Source organism: Triticum aestivum, chromosome 6D (assembly GCF_018294505.1).
Source record: "Triticum aestivum cultivar Chinese Spring chromosome 6D, IWGSC CS RefSeq v2.1, whole genome shotgun sequence".
Taxonomy (NCBI): domain Eukaryota; kingdom Viridiplantae; phylum Streptophyta; class Magnoliopsida; order Poales; family Poaceae; genus Triticum; species Triticum aestivum.
Genome location: NC_057811.1, coordinates 292,299,937 through 292,310,807, shown reverse-complemented (window position 1 = coordinate 292,310,807; position 10,871 = coordinate 292,299,937). Strand labels below are relative to the sequence as shown.

At 46.5% G+C, this 10,871-nt stretch overlaps 1 protein-coding gene across 11 annotated transcripts; it reads left to right on the top strand.

Moving 5' to 3' along the window:
• Nucleotides 1-246: 246 nt before the first annotated feature.
• Nucleotides 247-5,183, top strand: LOC123144712 (uncharacterized). 11 transcript variants are annotated; one of them, XR_006471867.1, is made up of 6 exons: nt 249-655; nt 721-880; nt 1,314-1,393; nt 2,751-2,853; nt 3,695-3,968; nt 4,712-5,183. XR_006471867.1 is itself a non-coding variant. In XM_044563929.1 (4 exons), the coding sequence occupies exons 1-3, from the start codon at nt 566-568 to the stop codon at nt 3,910-3,912; spliced, it is 411 nt and encodes a 136-aa protein (XP_044419864.1). In that variant the 5' UTR covers nt 247-565; the 3' UTR covers nt 3,913-3,968; nt 4,703-5,183. The 11 variants fall into 11 exon arrangements, 4 of the variants coding, with proteins under 4 accessions (XP_044419864.1, XP_044419865.1, XP_044419863.1 ...); XR_006471864.1 differs by having other exon boundaries at nt 247-655; nt 727-1,393; XR_006471862.1 differs by having other exon boundaries at nt 247-655; nt 721-1,393.
• The last annotated feature ends 5,688 nt before the right edge of the window (nt 5,184-10,871 follow it).

Below are 10,871 nucleotides of genomic sequence, written 5' to 3'. Positions count from 1 at the left end.
AGAGTACCGGAGAGTTACGGGAATTCGCCGGGGAGTATATGGGCCTTATTGGGCTTTAGGGGAAAGAGAGAGAGGCAGGCCGCGCCCCCCCCCCCCAAGGCCTAGTCCGAATCTCTATTCCTAATGTCTCAGTTGGTAGTCTCCGTTCCGGGTTTATTTTCGTCCCACCATTTTCGTCCGGTTTTTTTCGCTGGTTTTTTCGTCCCCCTCCCACCGCCCCCTCTCCCACCTACGCAGCCAAAAAAACCAACCCGCAAAAACCTATCAATCCCCTCGACGACACAAAGCCGCCGTCCTCTCGTGCGATCCGCTGCCGCCACCTCCGATCCGCTCCTCCTCTCCCGAGGATACGCAGCCGCATCCGCCAACGCCGATCCGGGCAGACGCGGCCGTCGTGGATCATGAGGATCCAGATGATGGGGCGGCAGAGATGGCCACGGATCTGTTACGGCGACGACGGTGCCGGATCCGCACCCGCAGCATGCGGATGGAGGCCGGCGACGAACCCTAGCCTAGCCGTCAGCATCGGGATCCACCCCCTGCTCTCGGTGCTGGGGCAAGGCATATGGGGGTGCTTGCTGCCGCGGTGGACCTCGACGCCGGCGACATCTGCAGCATCTCCCTTCCGTCGGGCTGCAGGACCTGTACGCCCAAGGTACGCCTCCTCCTCCTTCCTTTCCCCTCCCTACCAAGACTGCAGCTTGCTGATGTGTCGATTAGTGGTAGTGATGGATCTAGGATGAGGATAAACTGGTGAATAATCCATCATGGATACGCAGTGTGATTAAATCTCACTAGCAGTCTACACAACACTTGATGGGAGTTTGAAAATAACAGTCCATAATAAAGGGCCGTGGTGTCTACTATGCTTTTCAGAAAGGTGAGTGCATTTGTGAAGCTTCCTGCAGAGTTTCACATGATGAGTAGGTAAATGTGCTGGCATTTACCAAGTAGTTATATAGGAGAGCACACAAGCAACAGACTACATAGCTTGTGCTAATTTCCATGATAAGTTTTATCGCATATGAACAAGTTATATTGCCAGTTAAGTTATTAATAGAAATTGAGTTGCTTATCATTGAGTAAAAGACATTCCTTTAGAGTATTTACAGTTTTATACTAATACTTTATCAAGGTGATATGCTGAAGATTTGTGATTATTACAGTATGGCCTTTACATTGCTTCTGTATGATCTGAACCTGTTGAGCTCATCACAAAGACCATAAAAATTGGCTCTATCCCTGATGTCCAATAAAAAAGGGGAACTATGGCCTCAGATCGAAAAAGTTTCTTTTCCTTTGTGATTTTGCAGCGGGACTTGCTTATGGAGACATTCGCTCTGGGTCAAAGCTTAAGAGTACTGATGCTTTTGACCATTTAATTAGTGTTTAGGTATGCCCTCCTCTCCTTGCCCTTCAGCTGGAATCTCTGATAAGGTTGTAATTTGCTGGTGCAGTGTTGCTCTGCTTTTATTTGGGGATTCCTCTGGGATCTAATTTTGAATTGTCAAAGCTGGTTTGTTGGGTGCCGGTTGGTTTAACATGATGCTATAATGCCGTAGAGAGAGATATGTTTTTCCAGTAGAAGTGGCCGGTTAGTTAATTTGAGATTTGTGCCTTCTGTTCTTCAGGCCTGAAGCTTTTGGTCTCAGTCCGACAGTTAAAAGTTGCATTGGCTTGTAAAAAACTTCATGTGACTGGACCAGTAGGGGGAGGATAGCTTCATATGGAAAATAATTCTCCATGGTGGGAAAATTTGTTATTTGACATGATTATATGTAGAGATACAACTAGCAGCGTTTAAATATGGGCTCATCTCAACCTATGATTCCTATGTATATAATTTTTGGGGCTAGAACTGCGGCCACTGCCCACCACCATTACAAGTCAATGCTAGGAGCTCCTTGGATGTACTCATGCATGCTTTGTCAGATCCTTTTCTTTTGAATCGATTGATGAACCGATGGCATCTCAGGACTAACTACCCCGTACGTGTACTCCACTAAGTAAGGATAGCTCATTAATATTTCGGCCTTTTTGTCGAAACGCTAACCAAAATCACTGAAATACACTAAATTTAGGTGGTTTCGGTTGGTGATGAAAATTTTCTGAAACTGAAAGTGAAAACCATAGAATACTGAAGGTTTTGCAGCCTATAATTAGCGCCCTACTTAGCATCAAGCATTGAGAGAGGGCATTTAGATGATTTTAAATTTTACAACTTCGTATATATTTTCTTAATCTCTAAGCATTTACACAGGCAACTCGCATTGTAGATGCTATTAGCATGTTGTTGCTATCGTCCCTTTGTACACACATGCACATTTGACTGATGAAGAAAATGCCTGAAATCATCAAACCCCTGATTATGCGTTGTGCTCTTGCAAGACTGAAACTGACACATTCTCTTCTGGATGTTAATGATGTTCGATTGCATGTGGGTGTTCTGTCGTTGAAGCTCACATGATCGAGTGTTTATGCACAATTGGAGTTGGCACATTCAGTTCTGCATATATTGAACAACTTTCAAAACTTCTGAAAGCAAAGAGCAGACGAACCATCCTCTAGGCTCTACTGTACCTCCCATAGATTTTTTTACTTCCAAAACTTATGATGAACACAACAGTTTCCAATGCAATTTCACTTGACAGATGTTGTTATTTCGGTTTTAATCATACTATATCAGCTTCAAAGTTTATTTTTACTCTCAAGTAGTCAATATCTGAGCATGAACACTCAAACTACTGCAGGGGGAGGATTTCCACAGTAACCCTGGGCTGGTTAACCTATTTGGAATAGAATTCCCTGATTTGAATATCAAGCATTCACAACTTCAGAATACATTGTCTCGAGGTACAATCCCACTTGATTCTCAAACAATCACTAATTCATGAATTGCAGCAGGGTGAACCCAAGATGTCCGGAGCCTCTCTTGTGAATCACATTGCTTACAATGATTTCATGATTGAGATCTCGGGATTTAACAGTTGTATTTTCTTGTTTCTTTTTTTTCTTGTGGAGGAGAACAAGATGCATCCTTTAAAGGTGTGACTTAGAAGTTTTGCTAACTAAACAGAATATTTCTACGGCAAGTTGATGTATAGATAAGTGGATTTTTGCATAGGTTTTGTATTATATATATAGTTAACTCAGTACTTCCTTTTCTTGCTTTGGAGTGACTATTTTGCTTGACTCAGCATCCCTATGGTTCTGAGAGGGGCTGGGTGGCTAGATACAGAGGGCTTGAGTGCATGTGCTCTAATATATATTTTCTTTCGGGGAGGGTCACCTGAATGCACTATTAAGAGGTCCACTCTTAACTGCTCTTGCGGAACTAGGCCATCAGGCTACCATATATGTCCGTTGATTTAATCACCGTTATCTGTGCTAGACATTCACATATCTGGATGCCTTTGCTTGCCAAATAAAAAATGAACAATAGTTATGTTAGGAAGTTACACTAGCTTTGACGATCCAATCATTCATGGAATGTTTTCCGGCATTGCCAACATATTGAGTACTTCAGTTGTAAGTCTGTAAGCAGTTCTCTTTGAAAGAGAAAAATGTGTACATGCTTCAGTGAATGTCCACCCCCTTCTATTTTAGTAACACTGCACTTCTTAGTGGTACTTGCTAATCAGTATGGTTATTGGTCTGTAATCTTATTGTTTCTACATTAATTGTTTGTACGTAGGTCGGATCAAGCGCATCGCCGATACCACGATCGCCGATCCGCAGTGCTGCTCCTCTCGTGTGCGCCCTCGATGGACGCCGTCCTATTTTCCGCAGCCACCGCCATTGGGCTCCGCGTCCACGCGCCCCTTCAAACCTACTGGATGCAATCTCGCATTGCACTATCGTCCGCACTGTCTGGCACCACCTATGGACACAGAACGACGGATCAAGGTTTAATGACTTTGATCAGGCAAGATACATTCTGCCCCGCTCATCTCCCCGTGTTGCTGTTGGTAAGTATGGTGGCATTCTCCATGCTTCTTTTAGTGCTTCTCTCTAAATTCGCTGGGAGCCAAAATCTGTACTAATAGTTTGTTAGTATGCATTTGGCTATCAAACAGCTTTTTTGCTATCCGATTTTGTTCCTGCAAAAGTTGCTTCTGTTCTGTATAGGTGTACAGTTTTCATGTTAACTGGAAAGTACCAAAGTTGTCTATCCTAGCTGCACCAAACTACAATTTTCTTGTTTTATTAATAATTTAATATGAGATATACAAGAAAGTGCAGCGGGCATGGCTTGTACTCATGCTTGAGGATATTTGGCTTAGGCTCTCGGACTGTGTCATGGCCACACTGAAGACGGGACACTTGTGGTTATCTTCATGTGTCATTGGTGGTCAGAGAAACCAAACAAAGCTAGAGTGAAAGGTCTAGGAGTTTCAATACAGAACAAAGGGTCTACGAGTTTCAATACATTGTTGAAAAATTGTGCCAAACATTAAGGTTGATTTCAGTTCCTTCATCCTTCTAGAGCATAAGAAAAATATGGTGCTTTGCTTGAAAAAATGTGGCTTAATTCTGGAAAGCATTAAGTTTCCATGCATGCTGATACTGATCAATCCATAACTCTAAAAACATGATACCCTCTTTCACATGCTTCATATAAGTTATGCACATGCCATCTCGCCAAGCACTGATAACATGTTTCGTTTAACAGATCATCTGAGATTTGCATAATTGTTTTGAGAATGAGCAGGGCAGCATCGACACCGGCCTCGATCAGTGTCGGGGCAATGGTGAACCAATGAAGAAGCTTAAGGCGGCTCAGGTAGGGTGGCACACGATATTGACATCGGCCACGACCAGCGTCGGAGGATGGGTCATTGGGACGGAAGGAGGAAGACAAAGAGGAGGAAGAAGACGATGATCACCAAATTTTACCACCGATAAAAAACATGCGACCGATGCATAGTTGCTCTTATAGTATCTGCTAAAGAAATTGATAAAAGATGATATATATTCGTAGGACTTCACTCATGTCACTTAGTCACCAGTTTGATTTATTTTCCTGTATTTTGCCCAGGCAACGCACGGGCATTGTACTAGCAACCGGCTCCGGGCCCGGCCTACATTAGTGGGTGTGTTATATATTCGCAAGGTTGTGTCCAGTATAAGACTTAATTCCTTGTAACCATAAATGTGAGCTAGGAAGAATAAAATTTGTGCTCTATTGAACTTACTGTAGAGCGGAGCAACACGATCGAAGAGACGATCGAAGAGAGGGAGGGATTACAATTATTTCAATCATGGCAGAGTTAGAAGTAGAACAAGCAATGTAGATGGACAATTATGCTTTCTTAAGAGTATATATTTTTCGTGTGAACTATATTTATTTTTCCGTGGCAACGGCAGTTGGTCTTGAGATTGACAAAGTCACAAAAACATCGCCTCTCATTGAAAGAATATTTCCCTGCCACCACAATTGTTACTATTGTCAATTGTATGTGATAGTGAGAGAATATTACCTTGAGGTGTTTTAATGCACTATCATAGGTGGATAGGAAGGGTATGAACCATGACAAAGAAGAGCAATGACTATGTGATAGCGCGGTCGGCGGCTCCGTATCTGACCCGGACGGCACGGGGGATGGCGGCGGCCCGGCGTGGCCGGCGATCTGGATGCAGTGGTGCCGGCGGCTCGCTGATCTATCGTTTCTCCAGGGTCTGCCTGGTGGTGCTGGTGGTGACGGCGGCCCGTGCACGAGAGTTGGATCCCTTCGAACTGATTTGGGTGAAAACTTGCCTTTGGCTTATGTTAGGGCCAACGGTGGCGGCGCTATCTGCGTCGTTCCCTTCTTGAAGGCATCGCCGTGGAGAAGTTCAAGGCCACTCTCTGCTTCCTCCGGGGGAAACCCTAGATCGGATGATCGGATGACGGCGGCGCTCTGGTGTCGTTCCTCCCTTGGGGGCGTCATTCTTGGAGGTACACACGTGATTGATGGACCAGAGGAGATATTCTTTGGTGGAGCGGTGTTTCATCCTACACACTGATGGCGACGGATCTTGACGACGTGGCGCGGTGCAGATTCGGAGTTCGCTGTGGGAGGATGGACTCGCGCAGGAGGACGACGCTGTCGGGCGTCGTGGTGACATTGATGGCAGAGAGACCTGGCACGGTACATGCAACAATACAGCTCTGAAGATGGATTGGTGGCAGGTGGCTGCGGCGGCCTCATACCCGGCAGGCGTCCTGGTTGAGGAGTGCGCCGGACTGGTAGGTGCCCCATACCCGGCATGCGTCCTGGTTGGGACCTCAGGTCTTAGATGTTTAGGTTTGGCTGCGATGTCTGTTTGGTATTAGGCCCAGACTATCTGCGCTCCTTCATCAATTGGATAGGTGTACCGACAGTTGTTGCTTAGACAGGTGGCTTCAGTCTTGCTGTTGTATGGCTTTGTAAGGTCTTGTGAGAATAATTAGTAAAGTGGCCATATGCATCGCCCAGATGCAGAGGTCGGGGGTCATCCTCCTTTTCTAAAAAAAGTGATAGCAAGGTCAGAGGTGAGGTTGAAGGGCTATCAGAAAATAGGAGGTAGGTAGGGAGAATGAATATGATGTCATGTCTTGTTGCGGTGGTGACCCATAAATAAATACTCTTGTTGCAGTCATGTCTCGTGATGATGTCATGAGTAATTTTGTCCTACCTTGTCTATAATTGTGTGTCTTGATCACCGTGCCAAAAATAATACACCTTAGATAAAGAAACAGAGAGAGTAGAAAGGAACAAAGAGATCAAAAATATTATGTTATGTCTTCCCACAATTTTGGTATCTATCTAAAAGTATATTAGCTATGTATGTACTCCTAGAAAAGCCGAGGTACTCCATCTTGGTGGAGAAGATAAAAATGCCCACAATTTATGGTCTTGTGCTCATCTATGTTTGTATTGCGCCCGTAGCAACGCACGGGCATTATGCTAGTTGGACTAGGGGGAGGGGCTGCGCCCCCTCCTTCCTTCTCTTCTCTCTTCCCTTTCCTTGACTCCTACTCCTACTACTTGGAAGGGGGAATCCTACTCCCGGTGGGAGTAGGACTCCTCCAGGGCGCGCCATAGGGGCCGGCCCTCTCCCCCCTCCTCCACTCCTTTATATACGTGGCCAGGGGGCACCCCATAGACACAACAATTGATCCTTTGGATCTCTTAGCCGTGTGTGGTGCCCCCTTCCACCATAATCCACCTCGGTCATATCGTAGTTGTGCTTAGGCGAAGCCCTGCGTCGGTAGAACATCATCATCGTCACCATGCCGTCGTGCTGACGGAACTCTCCCTCAAAGCTCGGCTGGATCGGAGTTCGAGGGACCTCATCGAGTTGAACGTGTGCTGAACTCGAAGGTGCCGTGCGTTCGGTACTTGATCGGTCGGATCGTGAAGACGTACGACTACATCAACCGCGTTGTACTAACACTTCCGCTTTCGGTCTACGAGGGTACGTGGACACACTCTCCCCTCTCGTTGCTATGCATCACCATGATCTTGCGTGTGCGTAGGAAATTTTTTGAAATTACTACGTTCCCCAACACTCGAGCAATGTAGCCCGCTCCTCCCCTCACAAGACCCATATCCGTGGCTCCATCCGTGTTGATCTTAATCCACTCCTCCTCCGGTGGCACCCACCTCGGGGGGGGGGGGAAATGGCTGGGGTCTTCTTCCTCTCCGGGATCTCAAGTGGCCGAACAATCTCCTCGATAATCGCCATAGATTTCAGTGGTTGATAAACCAACTCACCATGAGTGTAGTTGTTCCTGGAATGCCAAACAGACCACATCACAGTAATCATAATAGCCGCCTCTTCCTTCTTATATAATCGCTGATCTAGAAGATCTCGAGACCATGACAATGGGTGTAGATGTGGTAAATCGATACCAAAGAAACGTTGTGCTGCCTCCCAAAATCGCATTGCATGATCACATTCCATCAGCGAGTGAAACATCGTCTCATTGTCATTGCCACACATCGGGCAGTTTGTTAGTTGCTTGATGTTCGCCTCTTGTACCTACCCTGCCTGCCATGAATAAGCGCAGAAGGCACATCCATTGAACGGACAAAGCGAAGCACAACAAAGATGAATCGACCTGCTGATCGTTGCAACATTTGTTCCGTGACTCCATGAAAAATCATCCATCATTGTAATATTTATAAATACAAGTCTAAGAAAATTGTGTGAGCTGAAGTTGCCAGACAGGGAGAAGAGCTATGTCTTTTGCGGCAGCTGGCGATTCGACTTTGAAGCACGGGCTGACTTTTTAGGGGTGGCGCCCATTAGCAACATCCGTCTTGGCTTGCGATGGTGGAGCCCAGCCTTGTAGCATCTCGTCCCGGTTTGCAGTGGTGACGCCTAGACTTGCAGCATTCTCATACCGGTGGTAGTGAATCAAACATTTTGCAGCGGCGTAGGTCCCCGCTTGCGGCATTCCGTCCGAGCTTGCGGCAACCCGGACAAGGCTTCATAGTGACGTAAGTCCCCGCTAGCAATGGCAGCTATGCCAGACCACAGCTTTCCATCCTAGCTTGCAGGTTGCAACAAGGCTGACGAGGCTTTGTAGTGGGGCGTATCAGATTGCCCACTGACGAGCGGATCAGATTGGCCTCCTGACGTGCGGATAGGGATCGTCTATCTCCAGAGCAGTTGAATCCTATGTGCAACAACCGTCCAATATGGCCATGTTAGTCGATTCAACTACAACAAGTGGTTTGCAACGTGACCCATCTTGCGCTCAGCATGTTTGTAACATGATCCATGTTGACTGCGATGTGACGTTTGCAACATGGCCCATGCTGTGGTTGGTAGGTTTGCAACATGACACATTTTGCACTCGCATTGCTCAGTAACATGTCCCTTGTTGTGCTTGGTAGGTTTACAACATAACCCATGTTGCGCTCGCACTACAACACTCAATAGGTTTACAACATGGCCCATGTTGGGCTAAGTAGGTTTGTAATATGATCCATATTGCGCTCGCATTGCACACGCTCGGTAGGTTTGCAAGATGACCCATGTTGCGCGGGTAGGTTTGCAACATGACCCAAGTTTTGCAATGTTGCCAACACTTTTGCATTGTCCTCATCGCCGAGACTTGCATTTGCATCGTCGTCGCTGCACGATCCAGATGCTGACGCTCTCCCTCGACCTAGTCGGTGTGCAAAATAGCCCTTGTTACGCTCGGCTATCTTGCAACACGGCGCACATTGCAAAAGCGTGTGTGTGGTGGGGAGTTGTTGCACGCCGCATTATTACGCTCGTTAATGTTTAGTCGGTCAAGGAGAAGCCTTTCCCTAGAAAAAATATGTTCCAATGATACCTGAGAGTTCTACTTGTCATGCTAAAGGATGAACATCTTGATTTTTGTAATTTTGTATCAAAAACAACTGCTACAGGCCACGCTGCTAACACCTGATTCACAAAGCAATATGCAGTATCTTGTGACGTACATTTCCCGCAAAAAAAACTTGTGACATACACATAAAAACGCATGTTGCTTCACATGTGTGGGTGGAGCCCACCAGATTTGTTGTGATGATACTCAAGCAAAAGTGCAAAACGCGCCAGAGAAATTGGATTGCTTGATCATGCGCGATCGAATGATGTGGCACACGCGCGAGCGAGGGAAATCAACCAGTTGTTTTCAATGCTTTTCCTTTGGCTCGTTGGCATCTCATCCTTTTTGGCCTTTTCAGTTTTTTTAATTCCTTTTCAGTTACTATACAGGTTGTGTTTGCATATAATGTATTTTTTATACACAATGTATTTTAAAACCAATAGTTGTGAAAAAAGATATTATGAACTGCACGTGTAAAATACCATGGTTTAGATGAACTACACATTTTGCAATAGTGTCAACTTATAGTTTGGTGTAGGGCTGGCCCTAGCATTATGGAGGCTCCAGTGCGATTGAGGTACAATGAACCTTAACAGAATAATATATATACTTTCAACAATATATTATGTTAGGGAACGTAGTATTTCAAAATTTTCCTACGATCACGCGAGATCTATCTAGGAGAAGCATAGCAACGAGCGGGGAGAGTGTGTCCAAGTACTCTTGTAGACCGAAAGATGAAGCATTTAGTAACGCGGTTGATGTGGTCGAACGTCTTCGCGATCCAACCGATCCAAGTACTGAACGCACGACACCTCCGCGATCTGCACACGTTCGGCTCGGTGACGTCCCTCGAACTCTTGATCCAGTTGAGGCCGAGGGATTCGTCAGCACGACGGCGTGGTGACGGTGATGATGAAGTTACCGACGCAGGGCTTCGCCTAAGCACTACGACAATATGACCGACGTGGAAAACTATGGAGGGGGCACCGCACACGGCTAAGAGATTGTCTGTTGTGTCTTTGGGTGCTCCCCTCCCAAGTATATAAAAGAGGGAGGGAGGAGGAGGCCGGCCAGGAGGAGGCGCGCCCAAGGGGGGAGTCCTACTCCAAGTAGGATTCGCCCCCCCTTCCTACTTCCACAAGGAGAAGGGGGGAAGGAGAGGGAGGAAGGAAAGGGCGGGCCGGCCCCCTAGCCCTAGTCCAATTCAGTTTGGGCTAGGGGGTGGGGGCGCGCGCCACACCTTGGCATGCCTCCTCTCTTCCACCACTAGGCCCATGAGGCCCAATAACTTCCCGGGGGGGGGGGGGTTTCGGTAACCCCCGATACTTCGAAACTTATCCGAAACGACCCGAACCATTCCGGTGTCCGAATGTAACCTTCCAATATATGAATCTTTATGTCTCGACCATTTCGAGACTTCTCGTCACGTACGTGATCTCATCCGGGACTCCGAACAACCTTCGGTCATCAAATCACATAAACTCATAATACAAATCGTCATCGAACGTTAAGTGTGCGGACCCTACGGGTTCGAGAA

What these genes read in the sequence shown, in the direction of transcription:
- LOC123144712 (XM_044563929.1), top strand. Translation starts at nt 566, where the DNA reads ATGGGGGTGCTTGCTGCCGCGGTGGACCTCGACGCCGGCGACATCTGC. An exon ending in GCAGGACCTGTACGCCCAAG is followed by an intron (nt 656 to 2,750) that starts GTACGCCTCCTC and finishes AAACTACTGCAG; the next exon opens with GGGGAGGATTTCCACAGTAA. An exon ending in TCAGAATACATTGTCTCGAG is followed by an intron (nt 2,854 to 3,694) that starts GTACAATCCCAC and finishes GTTTGTACGTAG; the next exon opens with GTCGGATCAAGCGCATCGCC.